The sequence below is a fragment of the Phoca vitulina genome, unplaced genomic scaffold (genome assembly GCF_004348235.1).
Source record: "Phoca vitulina isolate PV1807 unplaced genomic scaffold, GSC_HSeal_1.0 scaffold3, whole genome shotgun sequence".
NCBI classification, from domain to species: Eukaryota; Metazoa; Chordata; class Mammalia; order Carnivora; family Phocidae; genus Phoca; species Phoca vitulina.
The window spans coordinates 26,050,863-26,071,901 of record NW_022589706.1 but is presented as its reverse complement, the minus strand read 5'-3'; the positions used below and the strand labels follow the sequence as shown (position 1 = coordinate 26,071,901).

The 21,039-nt window shown below is 42.1% G+C and overlaps 1 protein-coding gene across 3 annotated transcripts in view; it reads right to left on the bottom strand.

Annotated features, from left to right (window-relative positions):
* Positions 1-2,089: 2,089 nt before the first annotated feature.
* The window catches only part of NWD2 (NACHT and WD repeat domain containing 2), a 183,992-nt gene continuing 165,042 nt past the window's right edge, over positions 2,090-21,039 (bottom strand). For all 3 annotated transcript variants that reach the window (XM_032400164.1, XM_032400165.1, XM_032400166.1), the window contains 3 exons: positions 17,802-17,946; positions 12,557-13,146; positions 2,090-8,341 (listed from right to left, as the gene is read on the bottom strand). In XM_032400164.1, coding sequence (XP_032256055.1) covers positions 4,409-8,341; positions 12,557-13,146; positions 17,802-17,946 — 4,668 coding nt within the window. In that variant the 3' untranslated portion in view covers positions 2,090-4,408. The remainder of the gene's footprint in view (positions 8,342-12,556; positions 13,147-17,801; positions 17,947-21,039) is intronic.

Genomic DNA, 21,039 nt, shown 5'->3' with positions numbered 1-21,039 from the left:
TCTTAGCATCCTCACTGCAGCTGTCCTAAGATCAAGATCTTCTACTTTCTATCTCAGATCCTTACAATAGTTTCTTTACTGGTCCCCAGCTTCTGGTCTCTTCCATCTCCGATCCATGGGACATAGTGCTGCCTAAGTCATTCTAAAACACCATTTCAACCAGGTCTTTCCCCTTCTCAAAAACTTTCCCACGATTACCTATGAGTTACAGAATAAAGTTTAACTTTATGTATGTACGTATTTAAATAACCTCTACGACTAATGTGGGGGTTGAACTCATGACCCTGAGATCAAGAGTTGCATGCTCTACTGACTGAGCCAGCCAGGCGCCCCCAGAATAAAGTTTAAAAAGCCAGCATAGCATCTGAAGTCATCCACAGTATATGTTGACTCTCCCTGTTTGTGCTCACACAGCTTCCTTCTCCTGAAGTGTCTTTTTGACATTCTGACAGTTAAGTTCCATTTGTCCTTCAAGCCTCCACTATCACCTGCTCTTGGCCATTCCTTTTGAATCCCAGTTCGAGTTAATTGCTCCTCTGCAGTGTATTCTCAACACCTGCATTTCAGTTTTATTAACTTTTTAAAAAAATCTGTATCACATCTAATTTAGTTGTGTCTCCTTTAGATTGTAGGATTCTGGAGGGCAGGGGTTATGCATGACTCATTATGAGATCATCCTAGGGCATGAGCATAATGCCTTGGACAAAGCAAACACATGGTATTTGTTGCATTCTTGACACTGGGAAAGAAGATATTTAAGTTTGTTAAACAACAAACTCCATGTATATGAAATGCTTTTATGCAAACAATGACAATCCACTCCTCTACGTTTTCTCAGAACTGAAAGAGAATGTTTAACCTTCAACCTAAAGGATTTAGATTAGAATCCAAGAAGGAATTCCCAGCACGGGTGGTGGAATTAAGGAGAGTTTTCAAGGGGGGTAAATTCTAAACAGAAATAAGTCTCAGCCACATAAAGATGAAACCAGATAGATAATGTCTTCAATTTTTTAACGTCTTGATTTTAAATTTCTCTGAGAATGATTGTTTCATGAAACTAGATACAAAGTTTTCATCCGATTATTTCCTAGTTATCATCACTTAAGCTCTCCATTGCTAACTTGTTTAAAAATTTTTTTGTGAGTGTGTGTGTGTGTGTGTGTGTGTGTGGATTCTCAGTTCCCAGAGGCAAGAAATGGAAAAAGGTGCCTATGGGAGGAAGATCCCCCACCTTGGTCCTGCCTTCTCACCTGGAGGCACTTTATGAGTGGGATGACTCCTTGGTTATCATTCTTCCCACCTTGGCCCCAAGCCCAGAAGGAAGCACACTGTCCTTGCACTTACCCATAGAACTTGTTTCCTATCTGTTTTCCTGTTTTTTTTTTTTTTTAAAGATTTTATTTATTTATTTGAGAGAGAGAATGAGAAAGAGAGAGAGAGAGAGAGAGAGAAAGCACATGAGAGGGGGGAGGGTCAGAGGGAGAAGCAGACTCCCTGCTGAGCAGGGAGCCTGATGTGGGACTCGATCCTGGGACTCCAGGATCATGACCTGAGCCGAAGGCAGTCGCCTAACCAACTGAGCCACCCAGGCGCCCTCTATCTGTTTTCCTGTTAAGACTGTGAGATCCTAGAAGGTGCAAGCTACTTTACTAACCTTTGCATTCCTGGCAAAATGCATGACCAAATAACTATTTGTGGAATGAATACATCAGCAATTGTGGTATACCTGAAACTCCTGGGAGTTTGCAAAGACCTCCGGTGATCTTTAGAGCCTAGCCTGGTCTCTAATCTGCAAGTTGGAAAACATTTTATAGGCCATTATCAGTAAGTGCCTACTGGATATTCAATGCTATATTCTATGTGCTTTGGAAAAGGTAACAAAAACCACATTGATGGTATATTGAAATCCTATTCAGCAATTCCCCCTGGGCCTCTGTTTCTAGGTTGTTACATCTGTGAATTTGGAATACTAACAGTACCTATCTCATAAGGCTTTGGTGGAGATTACATGGCTTAGTACATACAAGGCTCCAAAAATAGAGTCTGGTGTACAGTAAGCATGAACAATTACTATTATTACTAAAAATCTCTAAGTATACTTGCAAAAGTTGGGGAAGAAAAACCCACAAATCTAAGTAGTTTACCTTTTATTCATACAAACAATACATACACAAGACTGTACATTGTTTGAAGACAGCAATAATTTTCTAGTGTAACAACTTTGTAACAAAATTTAACTAAATGTAACATTTATGAAAATATAAATCTCTGATTGGGTAATTCTTCCCAACAATACAAAGTTTACATAAAAACATTCAATATGAGCTATCAGTTGCAAACAAGTTAGGAAAAATCATTCAAGTCACTTGTTAAACTCTATTGGCTGTTACACAGAATATTCACACACTACATTTAATCCATCTAGGCATTTAATTCTTAGAAATGTGTGGCATGGAGGTCCAACTGATAATCACAGGAATAGGAATGTGTTGCCGCAGAAGAGCTAAAGAAAAAAAAAAAAAGCATTGACTCATACTATCAACTCCAGGTGATCTCTACGTGGGCTGAGCCTTCACTGGGCTACCCCCTTCCCGGCTGGTAGCTAGGCCAGGAGGAACATACTGAAAAAAATTCTTCGACCACGGAGTGGGGCATTATGTCTGAATCCCATTTCTGTATGGTTTCATGTCAAACTGCTTTCCAAAGTGAAATGCAATGAGCTTGGATTCCCTTTGGATCAGATCATTTTGCTTCTCCCATTTGCAAAAACAATCAAGCCGTCGCTGTCTTTTTCCTCACATTGCTCCCCAACACCCCTATAAAGGCTAGAGCAGAAGCTATCACTCCCTTTATTTTGCAGCTTACAAAAACAATACAGCGGAGAGGCCAAAGATCTGCCCGTGCGACGAGTTCGTGGTCGAGCTGGGCTGAGAGCACATCAGTTCCTTGGTCATCATTCTGCCGCCACAAGTCACTCCCGTCACTTTCAAAGCAAACCAGCGCTTCTGACACCCTTCGAAAAGTCATCCAAGGACATGCCATGTGGAGGATATGGAAGGAAGAAAATCACTTTCCCCCTTTTGGGATGTGATATTTTCTTTTAAATAGGTGAAGTAGTGTTTTTAAAAAGTATTTAATACCATTTCACAGCTTCTGCTTTGAAACGGATAAGACTATAAAGGCCCCGAGGAGCCCTCCAGCAGAAAGGGTGACAGAGGAAGAAGCCTACATACAGTCTGGGGAAGTAAGAAAGTGATTACAAACAGGGACAAGAAAGAACCTTTGGACACCCTTAAGATATGGAATATTTTAGCACAAAGACAGGCATATTCAGTTTGTCCCCGAGTATTTGGTCGTCTGTCTGCATTTTACACAGGAGTGAGGAGGAATGAGAGTAAGGCAAATGTCTTCAGTATTTCATAGATGGCGTGTCAAGAAAGCTTTCTTTCTGTTAAGATTTACCGCAGGGATTTAGGAAATAATGTATGCTTCCATACAACTGACTGAATAGCCCAGACTTTTGTTAGTACAATGATGGAAATGAACAGACGTCTTACCAAATCTATAATGCCCTTTCTGTAATTCCACTTTAATGTCCAGCACAAATAGGCATTTCAAAAACACACGAAAAGACTGTGGTTTCCTATTAAATGTGTTTCTCTTGCAGCCCAGGAAGTAGTGTAAAAATCGCATGTTCTGTTATACAGAAACCCTTGCATGCAACTGTCTCAACTGTATCCTAACGAAGACTGACTGCGTGCTCAGTAGCCCTATGAGGGTGCTACTAAGTTCTTGTGCCCAGTCCAGTTCGTGGCCTCACCTCTCACGTCCTTTCTCCTGGGAAACTCGGAGTATGAGGGGGCATTTTTGTTACGTGATTTTGCACCTTTTGACCTTCCATCTGCAGACTGGGTTTACACAGTTGTCAGGATTGTAAAATGAAAGGAGAGATTAAGGCTGTGTTTACTTAGGCCACACCATCATTGGAGGTCGAACAGCTCTTTGTGTTCACAATTTCAAATGATTTCTGTAGAATGAAGTCCAGTCCAAGGGGACTGGATATAGTTCTAGCTCTGTCTTCTGAACCCATGGAATGAGTTATGCTGTTGCTTCCCACGCAGCTAACGTGAAAAATATCCCCTAGCTTCCAGTTGATGTAGCCGGTTAAACACCATTTTTAGAAATGCTCTGTCAAGGTGTCATTCCTGGATTAACTTTGACAAAAAGAGCCAACTCAAAGCCGATTTCACATTTCTGTCTTTTTGACGAGCATGTTAACACTGGAACTCCAGCATCTTCCCTGTCTTTAAAGAAAGGAGTAGTTTATCATTTGGGAGACAGAAGATACTTTTTTTTCCCCCTTGTGCATGTGTATCGCGCATGTCTGCTGAGCAAGAAGAACGTTTTGTCAGTTGTCAGGAGCATAGCTGTGGCCCCTGGATTCCAGGGCGGAGCACACCCGGTCATAGCAAGGGTTGTGTTTCTTGGACGGTGTCGCCTCATTGGGCTCAGTGGAATCGCTCACGGTGATGGGACTGTCTCTCGCAAAGACCTCGGTAGACTCTCTCCATAGGCAATCCACAGACACTTTAAAACAGTAACTACTACACTTTGGCCTGGATGCCTGTGTCGCATTGTTGAAAATCTGTCTGCTATTTGAAGTGGCAATCTTAATTTTCAGGGCTGCGTCTACACGGTCTACCACTGTGTATATCCCTATACTCCCGTCGTCAAAACCCACTATGATGTTCAGGTGCCTCTGTGAGAGGGCGAGAAAAGTTGGTGTTTTGTAAAGGGAACAGGCACCGATATTTTTGCCGTCAGCCAGTCTCATTACAATCAAACTGGATATCGCACCGTTTTCATCCTCCTCCTCCCCGTTTCGGAAACAAATGTATACCAGGTAGCGACCATCTCGAGAGAGCCTTTGCCTCCAGATGACCCCAGAGGCGTGAACCACCCGTAATTTGCCGCTGTGTAAATCCAGCACATTGATATTTTCATCTCCCCTGGATATAATACCTAGCTTGCCATTGGGAGAAATCTCGAAATCCTCCAGGTTTTTCAAGAAGTTGTTTGGAAGTTGCACACGGCGACAGATGACTTCATCCGTCAGACTCCAGATATTCACCGTCTCGGCTGATGTGATGAACACAATGATGTCAGGGCAGTCGGGGATCAACTTAAAATTCACAATGGTGGTGCCATCTTCACAGCAAAATTTCTTGGTGATGCTTCCTGTCCAGAGACTGACCGCCAGCACTTTGCTTTTCGTCATCCCCACCACAAAGGTATTTGCGGAGGTTATAAAGGCATTCTGCAGAGTGGTCAAAATGTTGCAGACCCTGTGGCCTGTGGCCAGTCTCCAAACCCTGGAGGCATTTTCCTCACAGAGAGAGACCACAAACTGGTCATTGTGCGTAATTAGCAGCTGAGATATTCTCTGCCCGTTAATTCGGAAGAGGTTCTCACCGCTGCTGGTGTGCCAGACATACTGGCTGCTTTTGTCATCTGATGTCACCATGACATCTCCAGAGGACGTCAGCACGCAGTGCTCGACTATGCCCTCATGCTTGAATACTGCCTCAAGGAACCCACTGCTGAAGTTCCACTTGTGGACACAGTCCGAGCCATCGAGGGAATAAATGATTTCCCCTCTGGCAGGTAACACCAGGCTTTGGATGGGTTTCCCAGTCTTATCTATGTTGGACATGGCGGTGATTATGTCTATATCCCAGATGGAAAGAACACCACTGGTTGATAAAGAGAGCAGCATATTGTGGTGACTGGATTTCACCAGCTTGACTATGGTACCTGAGATTTCCTGTAAGCTCGCCATGCATTGTCCCGTGTCCCGCCTCCAAAAAAACACAGCTGAGGTATTTTCCATGGTCGCGATGATGCAGTCTCCGTTTTTGGACAGCACAGCAGAAATAAAGCGTTCGTTGTGCTTAGCTCTGAACTTCTCAGCCACCTTCCACATGCCCGTATCTAAGAGCTCGATGCTGAGGGCTTTACAGATCAGAATTGCATTTTGGTCCTCCGAAAGTTCAATGCTGACCACCTCACTGTCTTCTCTTCGGCAGTCAAAGTCGTCAGTCAGCTGGGGATTGGAAATGTCCTCAGTATTCCAAACCGAAAGGCTTCCCTCACTGTCCACCATTACCATTTCTTGAGCCGTGTCCAAGGTAAGAAGAAACTTCACAAACCCACCTGAAAATTCAGATGTCACTGTACATAACTTTTCTCCACTCCCTAAATGAAATATGGTGGTGGTGTTCAGGTACTGTCCACAGAAAGCGTACATGCCATCCAGAGAGCACTGGACACAGGTCACTTCGTACCAGCAGTGGAACTGGTAAAGGGGCCACCCGTAGAGCAGATCGATGACAGTGACATCTTTGCTGGCTTCAAGCCATGCGAGGGCGTGGTTGACGGACAGTGTAAATCCATTGATGTAGGTGGAGCCGCTTCCGTGCTTGGTGCCTTTGATTTCCACTTCAGACAGAAGACAAGAATTTACATTGTCATAAATCAGCAAGGTGTTATTTGTCGTAGCCACCACAAGATACTTTTCGTCACTGGTGAGTTTCATGCCCAGGATGACAGACTGGGCTGTGGTGATTTGCCGGAGGAGTTGACGGGTTTCCACATCCCACGTGCTGATGGAACCATTTTCTAGAGCTGTGAGGACAGTACTGGGGTTACATGTAGGCAGAATCTCGGTGACATGCAGGTGACTAGAGGACAAGGGGAGACGCTCCGGGCTGTATGTTACGTCCATGGATGAATGTAATGGCACAATGGAGCAATATTTGGGCCCATCTTTGTCACATTCTAAAAGGAGGTGCCTAAGTTTGGGCAGGGAACTTACAACAGGCAGCAGCCTTTGCTGAAGCTCTGCTGAAAGGGAGCCTGGAAACGCAGTGACCTTGGGTTTGATGCCGCGGAGAGTGCTAGCCAGGAACTTCAGCTCCTTCTCTTGAGAGTAGTTGTAAGCCAGCTCAATGTCTGAGAGCACTTTGTCGAACTGGCCGATTTTGATCATGGTATAAAGCCAGCTGAAGTTCATGATGATCCCGTAAAGCAGGTCATCGGTTTTTCCACATCTTGTCAGGTGGTGCAAGAGCTCAGACATTTTCCGATGATTGACGAAGAAGATGTCAGGCTCCAGTGGATTACACTGGAAAACCCAGGGCTGGTCTGGAGCCTGCCTGTCAAAGGAAACCTGTTCCATGAAGTGCTTCTCTTCCTCAAGCAAGCTTCTGCTCTCCAAGTCAAGGCAGCCATTCAAGTAGGGGTCTTCAAGGCAGAAAGCTTTCCTCCTGCCCCCTGACCAGACTCCCAGAAAGTAATCTGCCAGGATGGTGTGCATTTCACGCAGGTCACTGTCATCCTGCAGATACAACTTCTGGGCTATAAGCTGCAGGTGTCTATTGGCCCAGACCAGGAGTGTGACGTTCTTCACATGTCTTTCTATTAAGTAGCCACTGAGACCCTCCTTGAGCCTCGCGATGTACAGATAAGGTACTCTGAGGGGATTGCTGGGCCTAGTGTTCTCATTGAGCTCATTCATCACACTGTTGTCTAGGGCCAACACATCCTCCAGTTCCATTTCACTCAAACCTATTTTGGCCATGGTGATGTAACCGAGAGCCCTGGAGACCAGTTTCTGACCACACTTCTTCTCCAAGGACCAGAATAGCTGCTCTATACTTTCGTGAACTGTGACACAGAGGGAGGATTCATCGACGTCTTTGTGAGATCTCCAATATCTCACCTCCCTGAAGGTCAGGTTCACAAACATGGGCAGCGTGCACTTGGAGAATGCGTTGTTCACATAAATCTGCTGGCCTGATGTGACCTTCCTTTTGACCCGCAACAGCTGGTGTTTGAGGACCTGGCTGCACATCTTCCTGTCCCGGGGAATCAGCTCGATGTAGTTGGCTTCTTCATGGATAAGGCACCTCAGTTTCTGCAGGATCCCATGTCTGTTGGGCAGCGTGGACAGGACTATTCGTACGAAGCGGGGAAGGTGAGCTGGGAGCCACCAAAGCTTCCTGGCCTCGTCACTCTCTGAGAGCTGCTCTAGGGCATCAAATATTATTACTAGAGGTCTCTGCAATGAAGACTCGTTCAAAAGGTTTATAAATAAGTCTCGGAGGTCATGGATCTTCTTAGGGTAGCTTTGAACCAGACACCGGTAGTTGACTGCCAATTGTTCACAAACGCTTAGAAGGAGAGTCTTAAGGTCAGTACTCATGTCTGTGGTTCCTAGAAATCTCATGACGACTACTGGGTCAGATTCTGGTCCTGTGTCTTCATGAAGCCAGCCATAGGCCTAAAACATAAAGGTAGTGTTTAGAATGGTAATATATATTCACATGGTCGCGTACACAGCATTTCCTCTCTCCAGAGGTCAGACTTCTGGTAACCCTGACCATGCAGACAGTGGCCTAGAACCAGGGACTGGGAAAACCCGAGAAGATCAAAGAACGGTCACAAAGCTCATGCACCAATATCTATAGGTGAGACCCTCAGGATCACTCTACTGAAGGTAATAAAATAGTGATAATAGTCTTATTCAATCCCAAGGCAGCACTTAGCTTGTTGTATTCTAAAAGTTACAAAGGATTTCGTAAACAGTAAATCTGCATATCTAGTATGGTCAGCTTTTCCTCACTGCATCCTGTTTCTTGGCGTGGTTTGTTGGCACACAGTAGGTGCTTAGTATTTGTTTAATGAATAGATTAAGTAGTGACTTACATATTATGTTGAGTCAAATGTTTTCACTAATTGAGATCACATAAGTCTGATCAAATTCCTAGCTAATTAGAATGTGATAAAAATAGTACTAAAATACTGAATATAATCCTGAATGATTCAGAGACATTTTACTATATTGTGGTGCTATAGGGTCATCTTTATGATTATTTACCATTGTCATAAAATCTATATAATTCTGGCTAAAACTTTAAGCTTTATGTTTTATAACAGACAGCTCACTCTATATTAACAGTCAGTTATCAGTCCTCACATCACCTCCCTGTAGGGCAGATGGGATTATAGTACCATTTAACAGAAGAGGAAACCTGTCCAGGCTGGATAAATGACTTGCTCAGAGTTAAGCAGTTACCAAGAGACGAAGCTGGAAGGTTTTTTTGTTTTTGTTTTTCAAATTGTAGAGTGAAGGAGATTACGTATATGAGGCGGCTGTTAAATTTAGTATGTCTCTGGCTGGAAAGGCAAGGGCAAGAAGGGATATGATCAAAGTATAAAAAAAATCCCAGTCTATTTTTAGGGAGATAATGTCTTTCAGTAATCCATGGAATTCACCAAGAATGTTGCTTAGGAAAGGACGGATTTTATTAGTGAGGAAGTAAGTTTATGAAACTTGGTTCCTCAAGATGTAGTTCAGGTTAAGGCATGAGTAAGTTTAGAAAAAAAAAATGTAGCAATTAAGGAAAAGAAGCCATTTACTGTTTAGCCCCCACCTTTGAAGCCAATATGGAGGAAGATAAGCCTGCTATCCTACTACAACTGTCCTTCAGTGGCAAATCAGAAACAGAACATGGTATTTTGTCCCTACGTGAATTGCTTATGATGATTATATGCATTGTCCTCTCTCCTCCCAGTCACGTGTTGTTGAACATATAGAGCGATCCTCTGATCATGAGCTCGTGTCCATGGAAATGCTGGGCACGCAGGAGATAACCTCGAGATAAACATGAGACATCTCTCTGCATTCTCACAAGGGACATGAAGTCACAAAGAGAGCGCAGATTGTCATTGGCGGGACAACATTCCCCAGGAGAGAGGCGAGTAGAGCAGAGGCAAGGGACTTAGAAACAGGTGAGGCTTCTTGTGGACCAGAGTCCTGGACTGTGAATAGACACACTCTGCTGGTTGGACAAAATATCCAGAAGAGTGAGAGCTCAGAAAACCATTTCTCAAGTTGACCAACTTGACTGTCACCACCCCCTGCCCCGCGGGGTCCGTTGATCTGTGCACGGATATCAGCACATCCTACACAATTCTGTACCTCCCGTGCTACGGCACATGGACTTGCAGCACAGTGAATACAGTCAAGTCCAGCAACATTCGCCCCTCCAACTACTTTACCCTTCCTTCTTCCGGAGGGAAAAAGCCCTAGAGTGAAGGTGAAATGGTGTACGTGCATGTTTTCTCATTAGATTTCAGCTTCCATGTGTTCTTCGTACTGTTGTTGTCTTGTTGACTTGGAAAAATTCTGAAGTTTGAAGATTCACATACTAATTAGTGTTCACACGCACACACACACGCACGCACACACACACACTTTATTTTGATGCAACATGGCTCTTAAATGTAAGCCTGCCACTTCATCTGGTGTTCCATTAAAAAAGAACCATGTCATTTAACACTAAAAGAAACACCAGGGCCGCCTGGGTGGCTCAGTCTGTTAAGCGTTGGACTCTTGGTTTCGGCTCAGGTTATGATCTCAGTGTTGTGGGATTGAGCCCTGCGTCCAGCTCCACACTCAGTGCAGGGTCTCCTCTGGATTCTTTTTCCCTCCTCTCTCTCTCTCATAAATAAAAATCTTAAGAAGAAGAAGAAGGAGAAGGAGAAGAAGAAAAACCAGCAGCTGGGCTTGACATATTAAGAAATGGTAAATTAACTTTCCTGGGGACTTTTTTTTTTTTTTTAAGATTTTATTTATTTATTTGACAGAGAGAGAGAGTGTGTACAAGCAGGGTGAGCAGGAGAGGGAGAAGCAGGCTCCCCACTGAGCAGAGAGGCCGATGCGGGGCTCGATCCCAGGACCCCAGGATCATGACCTGAGCCGAAGGCAGATGCTGAACCGACTGAGCCACCCAGGCGTCCCTCCTGGGGACTTTTTAAAAGTAAGTTTATACACCAGATTTTTGCCTGTGAGCTTGCTTTGAAACCTAATCCCCACATAAGGTACAACACAACTGTCCCTGTTCTTGTCCTCAAGATGACCTCCCTGAGATTGTGATAGCACATGACAGATGACAAGAGTGTTCGCAAAGTTAAAGAAAGCTCTGTTCTTGAGAGAATAACCACAGGAAGAACAATATAGAGATTCTGAGGTAACACCAAGATAATATAAACTATCAGACGTGGACATCCAGTGCAACACGAGGTTACAATGGAACTAGTTTAGTCCAGTTTAGACTGATATGCCAAGACAATAGACCCAGAGTGAGGTTCCACACCATCATGCGAGATTTGTAAGGGAGTTGTGAAAACCAGTTTTGCTACCTTTAGTGGACTACCCAGCTCCAGCCTAAAAAAGAGTTTCAAGAGGCCAAGAAAAACATTGGAGATTAGGGTGCTGTGGGTCATATCTGTTACCATCCACTCCCAAAGGGCAAGGATGAGAGATTTCCTCACTTCTCACCTCGAGAAAGGGGCTGCAATGGACCACTGACAGGGTGTCCGCTAGAGCTGGAGAGACAGGGAGACAGATGTCCTCAGACACCTGAGAAATATGGAGGTTGACTGACAAGCCTGGCTAGCTCTTTGGGTGAGGGAGGGATGGAGAGCTGCTGTTTCCCAGGGCAAAAAATACCCGAGTGCTTCCCATGTGTCACATGTGGGCCACTGGCAAGACTGAGCTGACAGAGGTTTTTGTTGGTTCTGTTTTCCTCAAGTCCTGTCTGAGGGAGCTTGCTGGGCTGTGGATCTTGGCAGAAAGGTACTAGAAGTGTGTGGCTGGATGTCTAGGAGCCATGGAAGTGACCAGCTGGGGCAAAAAAAAAAATGCATCCCCCTGTGTTTAGAGAACTGTAGGTAAGATAAGATGCTCAGGGAGGACAGGGCAGGGGAGGCAGGAGGGAAAGGACATCCAGGAAACTAGAAAAAGGCCTCAGAGGAACTAGGAAGCAGCTTTAAATGCCTGCCAAGATCACAGAGTGTGGAGTCCAGTTTTCAGAACAGTACTGGTCATGTAAGAACTTTCTGGCCACCTTATCTTTCCTACTTCCCTGAAGCCACAACCCTATAGGAGTCACAGCCCTATAGGGATCATGTGCTTGGGGTTAGGGACAGAGGGGAAGAAGTGCTATGTGGTGGAAGGAGAAGACGACCACATCCCCATTTCCCACGGCAGGTACCTTGCTTATTGTGAGCCTCAGCTGTGGGAGAGAAATATAAACTCAAGTTTTAATAACCATTTTAGATTGGACAGATTTAATTGCTGAGCTGAGAATGACTTAGGGTCCAGAGTGATAGGAAGGCTTGTCTTTGCTGAGAGGGATGAGAAGAGTTATGAGATCTGCCCTAGTTTCCATCCAAATGGGAACTAGCCCCACAACGGAAGTTTGACCAATGAGAGAAAAAATAAAGCTGTTCTCTAACTGTATCCCAAGTGCTTTTTTCTTTCAGTGTGACCATTGTACCAGCATAAGAGAAACACCAAGGTATCCTTTCCAAAAAGACTAATTATAATTCAGAAGTAAACACAGAAAATGGAAATGAATTTTGACCAATTTATCTTTTCCCCAAAGTAAAGGATTTTTACAAATAAGCTTGTGAAAGAAAAGGCTCTCACCTTCTTTGCTACTTCAGCTAGCAGGAGGGTCTTCCCAGTGCATGGTCCACCATATATGACGAGAGGGTTGATGTGCCCGGTTTTGCTTGGCAGAACGTATTTATGCACGATGTTGAGAGGTTCACATTTATACTCGTAGAAGGAGGCGTACGTCTTACATAATGAGGAATGCTGAAGGATTTCATCATAGAGCGTGTCGGTTTCAGTGTCAAAATTCTGTTGTACGGTTGCCTGAATGATATCAATCATGTCCTCATAAAATTGTTTACCAAGTCCTTCTATGTAATGATTTTCTATTTCTTGGGAATAGCCCAGTTTCATGTCACAATGAGTAACAGATGTGTACACTCTCAGATTAGATGATGCAACAATAGTTGGAATAAATTCATCCCTGAGTTTTATCAGCTTCTCTTGGGCTTCTGCATCCCGCATAATCCTTGGTTCTGTTCCAGTGATATCCATGTATTTTCCCATCTCCGGGATTTTCACAAAACGCTCAATGTTAGCAATTTTCCGAATGTAGCAAACACACTTCTTTAGGAATGCTGGAGTTTGCTTTCCTAGAGCAAAGTCAAACTCGTCCTCTATCGCTGAAAGAAAATGTGGCACGGGGTTTATTGTCTAGAACAAAGAAGCAGTGGGCCCACACCCCTAGTACTTATCTCTCAAGTCACCAGGGGGAGATTATTTTGCTTGCAGTGGGTAGCAGACTCTTTTGTAGATTAATTTCTTAATTCTTTAATTTCTTATCTCTCTTTTCCTAAACAGCCAGGAACCCAGTACAATGGGTTTTAATTAAAATTAATTCCCTCCCCAGTTAGAGAGAGAGCTTGAATATAGGCATAAGAAAGAAAGCATACTGAGTTTATAGTTGATTCTTTTAAGTTCCTGTTTAGTTTCTCTCTCAGACTTAAGGGGTTCTAATAGCGAAGAGCAGGGACCAACAGGGGCCAGTAAAGAATGAGGAAGAGGCCAAATGACGTATCTCGCTGACTTCTTCCTTGTCACTCTCTCCTTTACAATGTGGCTTCACCATTTTATTTGAGGATACACTGTACCCCAGACAGATATGTGTAAATAGTAATACAAATCATGTTCAACATCTAATCATGTTCTGATCAGTGATCAGTCTGAATTTTCCATATCACTGTTAAATTCCATTATATCTCCCAAAGCGGGTACAGAAAAATGACTTAATATGTAAATGTATTTCTTCAAAGATAAACTGGGTCATACAACACATTGGCTTACACACAAGTAAATATACATATCATAAATCATTGAGGCCCCATAAGAACATTTAAAACCGGAGCATCAGTAACAGAAACATCACTGATGCATGATTTTATGGAGGAAAAATAAGAAGGACTAAAATAATTAAACCAATGGCAATGAACTTTAAGGCAAGCAATGTTTTAAAACTGGCTGCCTCTCCTCACTCCCCCTGCTTTCCTTCATCCAGTTGGTCTTAATGAGTGTCTACTATGTGCTAGGCATGCTGCTGGTTACTCAGGATATAGTGGGAAGAGAAAACAGACAATGCTGAGAGAAAAAGCCATTATAGCACTTACAGTCCAGTGGAGGATGGTGGACATGAGTCCCAGAGTCCCACAAATACATGTATAATGATTGTTTTTAGTCCCGCGAAGGAGAATAACATGGTACAATGAAAGCAAACAATCAGGAGGGCTACCCCACTGGGAGAGGTCAGGGAAGGCTTTCTTAAGGAGGTGCCTACTAGGCAGCGGTCTGATAGAAGAAGGAGGGGTTGGGGTGGGCCTTGAGTATGCAGGGCCGGGCTGGCCAGAAACTGAAAACATTTCAATGTGCTGGCCCAACTCGAACATCAAACAAAACCCAGAACTTACATGTATTCTCTACAGTAACTATTAAGGAAGGTGGGAACCGTAATTTTAAATGGTGCCTTTTAGAACTCTCATGATCATAATTTTTTCAGGAATGATAGCCCTCAATCAAAAGCAATGACTCAAGTAAAAAAGATCTGTTTATAGCCACCAGTGTGGAGTGAGCTGTGCCATGGTCACTAGTCCATGTTACAAAGGGTTTTTTTTTTTTTTTTTAAGATTTTATTTGTCAGAGACAGAGAGAGAGAGGGAAAGCACAACCAGGGAGAGCAGCAGGCAGAGGGAGAAGCAGGCTCCCCGCTGAGTGGGGAGCCGGATGCGGGACTCGATCCCAGAACCCTGGAATCATGAACTGAGCCGAAGGCAGATGCTTAACCGACTGAGCCACCCAGGCGCCCCTACAAAGGATTTTGATGAGGCAAGTTGGTTAAGGAGGCCAGTCAAAGGAGTTTATATAATATATATCTACTCTTCTTTTTATGAGAGTAAGAACTTGTAATGTAGATGAGGCAAGATGTAGGAAATCTGCAGAAAGCAGCCTTTGGCCCATCTGTTTTCCAGCCATCTGTGCAACATGCTGAGAGGCACCCTGGATGAACCAGGTGCTACCTTCTGTGGATCCTGAGAAAGGAAGTGTCAACCTATAGTATGTATACGTAATGGATGATAACCAGAGATTGCACCGTCACCTCTGACTCCCAGGAAGCAAATCAACTGTAACATAACTGCCATTGTTATTACTTCTGTGGAGAGAATGTGCTGATCAGGAGTGTTGATTATAAATGCTTTGTAAGAAGACATAGAGAGACCAAGTTGGTAGAACCCATCTAAGCTTGGCTCAGGGTGAAAAAAAGAGGCTGTACATAAGAATGCCTGTTGATGGTATAGACTTAATAAATATACCTGAATAGATGAGTCATGTGAGACCAAGTCAACTCTATAGAGTTCTTTCTAGAAGTCAAGTGCATCCTCATGATTTTGGGGGACTTTTATTGATAATTTCTGATATTTATTGATCTATAAATATTATAAACTTCCCCTTCCTTACTGGAATACCATATTTGTTTTCTGTCCTTGCATTTTTCTAAAAATCCTAAAGTTTAACTGGTCATGGCACCTGATGAAGATAACATTAGGAGAGTTCCAGCCCTGGCAACTATCATTCATGAGACATAAATTCCCAAAACTACTATCCCTGAGACCATTTAGTTTTAATGTTCACAGCTGGGCACTATTTTGGGGTCTATTTTATTTCTCTTTGTCTCCTGTTATTTATAAAGGAGAAAGTAGAAGTGAGAAAAGTTAGGGGCACCTGGATGGCTCAGTTGGTTAAACAGCCACCTTTGGCTCAGGTCATGATCCCAGGGTCCTGGGATCCCCCTGCCCTTGCTTGCTCTCTCTCTCTCTCTCTGTCAAATGAATAAATAAAATCTTAATCTTTATATGGCTGGCCACATGGACAGAGTTTTTTAGTGTAGAGAAAATTAGAAGAAAGTGTTTGCCAGTGAAATACTTGAACACTGGAACTGTATGATTCTAAATAAGAGGATGCCCTCCCAAACTGGGGTCTCTTACATCAAGAATAGGAAAGCTTTGGAGTGTCTGGGTGGCTCAGTCGGTTAAGCGTCTGCTTTTGGCTCAGGTCATGATCCCAGGGTCCTCTCCCTCACCCTCTGCCTGCCGCTCCCCCTGCTTGTGATCCCTCTCTCTCTGTCAAATAAGTAATAAATAAAATATTAAAAAAAAGAATAGAAAAGCTTTTGCTCTGGGCATTTTCTTCAAATACAGCACATTTTTAGGACCAGAGTAGTTTTGTTCTTGATAAAGATGAAGAACCAGAGTCTCAAAATTGGTTAAAAAAATCCCAAAGGATCAAGGATATTTGTCAGTCTGTATATTCTAAAGATCGTACTTATTCTTGCCGGTTTTAATATTCTCAGGAGACCTAAAATAAGACCTAATTTTTGATAGTTTGTCGAAAATGAATTTGTTAAAATTACGTACAATTGCCCTAGCTTGAAGTACCTGTATATAGGGAGAATGATATTGAGTGCCTTTTAGGTTTTTGCTTTGTCATGCCATTCACAAAACCAATCTGAAAACCCAAGTGCTATTGCTTTTTCCTCAATCATTCTTCACTATCAATTTTTAAGATTGTATTTATTTATTTATTTTAGAGGGTCAGGGGAGGGGCAGAGGGAGGAGAGAGAGAGAATCTTAAGCAGACTCCCCGCTGAGCATGGAGCCCAACGCAATGACCCACTCAATCTCACGACACCCCCCCTCCCAACGAGATCATGAAATCAAGAGTCAGCACTTAACCTACTGAGCCACCCAGGTGCCCCTTCACTATCAATTTTTAAAATAAATGTTAAAAATAAAATAAAATAAAATAAATGTTATATATCTGATTACTCTTACCCAGTAGTGTTTGTCCCCTGGAAAGTATGACTGACATATTCCTTCAGCTCTGTGGTTTCCTGTGCATCCTTTAAAAATAAAGCCTCCTTTCTATGGCTGAGAAAGGCTGACAAATGAGTCTCTGCTCAGTGGATTTTTATTTTAAGGTTAAATTAGATCCTGCCACTCCCTTACTTCTTTATTTCTCAACCTCCAATGGCTTCCCAGCTTACCCAGAATAAAACATAGGCTCTTAGTATGGCTTCATCTCTCCTTCCCCAGGCCTGGCTACCTTCACCTTCTTCCTGCTCCTGGAACTTACTAAGCAGGGATCTTGACTCTGGTAATCCCTCTGCCTGGAATTCTCTGCCTGGGATATAGCACACCGGGCTCTGACTCTCCCTGTCATTCAGCTCAAAGTCCTCTCCTTACTGCCCACTCCATCTACATCTGGACCCCCATATCCTTCATCAGCCCCCTCTTACTGTGTCTTCTTTGTTCATATTGCTTATCCTTTCTGAAATGATCCTGTTCATTTATGATTACTTGCCTATCACTTATTTTCCCCCCACTAAAAAATAAATTCCAAGAGAGAGAGACCTTGCCTTCTTGTTCATGGTTGTATCCCCAGGGCCCGGCACGTAAAGGCACTCAGTAAATGTTTGCTGAGTGAGTGAGTGAATGAATGAATGGACAGAATGAACGAATGAACTGACATTGGCAGAGTCTGGTCTAATACAGGCAGCCTCCTCTGACTTCTTCAAAATCACATTTTCTGGAGAAGTCCTCAAATTAAGTGAAGGCTTATCTATTGGTTAAAAGAAAAGAACACTTGCCTCTCGAGGAGAAGGAAACATTTAGAAAAATTAAATTTCATCAGGCGGTAAATGAAATTAAACTTGTAGACCCATAAAATGGAAGCAGTGAATGCATCTATTACTTATCTGTTCCTTAGTTTACTGAGGATGTGTAAAAATTACCTGAGAACAGGTACCTCTTAGCTTGGCTATATTTCATTTTTCCCTTTTCATGTAACAGTTTTACAGCAGCCTTAAATATCCCCTTGATCTCATCTGATATCTCTTGCCAGGTCTTCTCATTGTCAGCTTTGGCAGAAGGCTGCATCTAGGAAAATGTAAAAGTGAGATATTAGTCTTAAGATTATCAAAGAAAAAAAATCAATATTTAAGCACAAAAAAAGCACTATTATTTGAAGGTCTACTTTGTGCCAATACTATGATAGGTGCTTAATAGGCCAATGCCCCTAGTAACCCTGAAAGTTAGAACTTATCTCCATGTTATATGTGAATTTGCCCAAATTACACAGAATTCGTTTATTGGGCTTTATTACTGTACTATGTATTTCCCTTTTTTTTTTACATTTTTATTTTAGTCCCAGTTAGTTATATTAGTTTCAGGTGTACAATATAGTGATTCAACACCCATACAACACCTGGTGCCCCTCACGACAAGTGCACTTCTTAATCCCCATCCCCTATTTCACCCTTCCCCCCACCCCCTCTGGTGACCATCAGTTTGTTCTCTATAGTTAAGAGTCTGTTTCTTGGTTTCTCTCTCTCTCTCTCTCTCTCCCCCTGTTCCCTCCCTCTCTCTCTTTTTCCCTTTGTTTATTTGGTTTGTTTCCTAAATTCCACATATGATTGAAATCATATGGTATTTGTCTTTCTCTGACTTATTTCACTTAGCATAATAATCTCTAGCTCCATCCATGTCATTGCAAATGGGAAGATTTCATTCTTTTTAATGGCTGAATAATATTCCATTGTGTGTGTGTGTGTGTGTGTGTGTGTGTGTGTGTGTGTGTATCACAGCTTCTTTATCCATTCATCAGTCGATGGACAGTTGGGTTGCTTCCATACCTTACTACTGTAAATAATACTGCTATAAACATAAGGATGCAAGTATCTCTTTAAGTATCTCTGTGAATTAGTATTCTGTATTTTTGGGGTAAATACCCAGTAGTGTGATTGCTGGATAGTAGAGTAGTTATAATTTCAAATTTTTAAGGAAACTTTATACTGTTTTCCAGAGTGGCTGCCCCACTTTGCATTCCTACCAATAGTGCAAGAGGGTTTCCCTTTCTCCACATCCTTGCTAACACTTGTTGTTTCTTGTTTTGTTGGTTTTGGCCATTCTGACAGGTGTGAAGCGATGTCTCATTGTGGTTTTGATTTGCATTTCCCTGATGATGAGTGATGCTGAGCATCTTTTCATGTGTCTGTTGGCCATCTGCATGTCTTCTTTGGAGAAATATCTGTTCATGTCTTCTGCCCATTTTTTCATTGGATTATTTGTTTTTTGGGTCTTGAATTTTATAAGTTCTTTATACATTTTGGGTATCAGTCCTTTATTGGATAAGTCATTTGCAAATATCTTCTCCCATCTCATATGTTGCCTTTTAATTTTGTTGATTGTTTTCCTCCTTGTGTAGAAGCTTTTTATTTTGATATAGTCCCAATAGTCCATTTTTCCTTTTGTTTCCCTTGCCTCAGCAGACATACCCAGAAAAGAGTTGCTATGACTGATGTTAAAGAGGTTATTGCCTATGTTTTCTTCTAGGAGTTTATGGTTTCAGGTTTCACATTTAGGTCGTTAATCGATTTTGAATTTATTTTTGTGTATGGTGTAAGAAAGTGGTCCCGTTTCTTTCTTTTACATGTTGCTGTCCAGTTTTCCCAAGACCATTTGTTGAAGAGACTGTCCTTTTCCCACCGGATATTCTTTCCTGATTTGTTGGAGATCAATTGACCATATAGTTATGGGTTTATACCTGTGTTTTCTATTCTGTTCCATTGATTTATGGGTCTAGTTTTGTGCCAGTACCATACTGTTTTGATCACTACAGCTTTGTAATATAACTTGACGTCCAAAATTGTGATGCCTTCAGCTTATGTTTCTTTTTCAAGGTTGCTTTAGCTATTCGGGGTCTTTTTGGTTCCATATAAATTTTAGAATTGTTTGTTCTAGTTCTGTAAAAAATGTGTTGGTATTTTGATAGGGATTGCATTAAATGTGTAGATTGCTTTGAGTAGCATAGACATTTTAACAATATGTATTAACCCATGAGCATGGAATGTCTTTCCATTTCTTTGTGTCATCTTCAATTTCTTTCATCATTGCTTTATAGTTTTCAGAGTATAGTTCTTTCACCTCTTTGGTTAGGTTTATTCCTAGGTATCTTATTACTTTTGGTGCAATTGTAAATGGGATTGTTTTCTTAGTTTCTCTTTCTGCTGCTTCATTATTGGTATATAGAAATGCAACAGATTTCTGTACGTTGATTTTGTATCCTGTGACTTTACTGAATTCGTGTATCAGTTCTAGCAGTTTTTTGGTTGAGTCTTTTGGGTTTTCTATATATAGTATCATATCATCTGCAAATAGTGAAAATTTTACTTCTTCCTTACTAATTTGCCTTTTATTTCTTTTTCTTGTCTGATTGCTGAGGCTAGGACTTCCAGTGCTATGTTGAATAAAAATGGTGAGAGTGGACATCCTTATCTTTTTCCTGACCTTAGGGTAAAACCTCTCAGTTTTTCCCCATAGAGGGTGATATTAGCTATGGGTTTTTCATATATGGCTTTTATTATGTTGAGGTATGATCCCTCTAAACCTACTTTGTTGAGGGTTTTTATCATGAATGGATGTTGTGCTTTGTCAAGGGCTTTTTCTGTGTCTATTGAAATGATCATATGGTTCCTATCTTTTCTCTTATTAATGTGGTGTATCACGTTGATTGATTTGTGAATATTGAACCACATTTGCAACCCAGGAATAAATCCCACTTGATCGTGGTGAATGATTTTTTTTAATGTATTGTTGAATTCAGTTTGCTAATATTTTATTGAGGAGTTTGCATCTCTGTTCATTAGGGATATTGGCCTGTAGTTATCTCTTTTAGTGGTGTCTTTATCCAGTTTTGGTGTCAGGATAATACTGGCCTCACTGAATAAGTTTGGAAGTTTTCTTTCTATTCCTATTTTTTGGAATAGTTTGAGAAGAATAGGTATTAACTCTTCTATAAATGTTTGGTAGGATTCCCCTGGGAAGCCATCTGGCCCTAGGCTTTTGCTTGTTCAGAGTTTTTTGATTACTGATTCTCTTCCTTCCTCCCTTTTCTTTTTTCTTTTCTTCTCTTCTCTTTTCTTTCTTTCTTTCTTTCTTTCTTTCTTTCTTTCTTTCTTTCTTTCTTTCTTT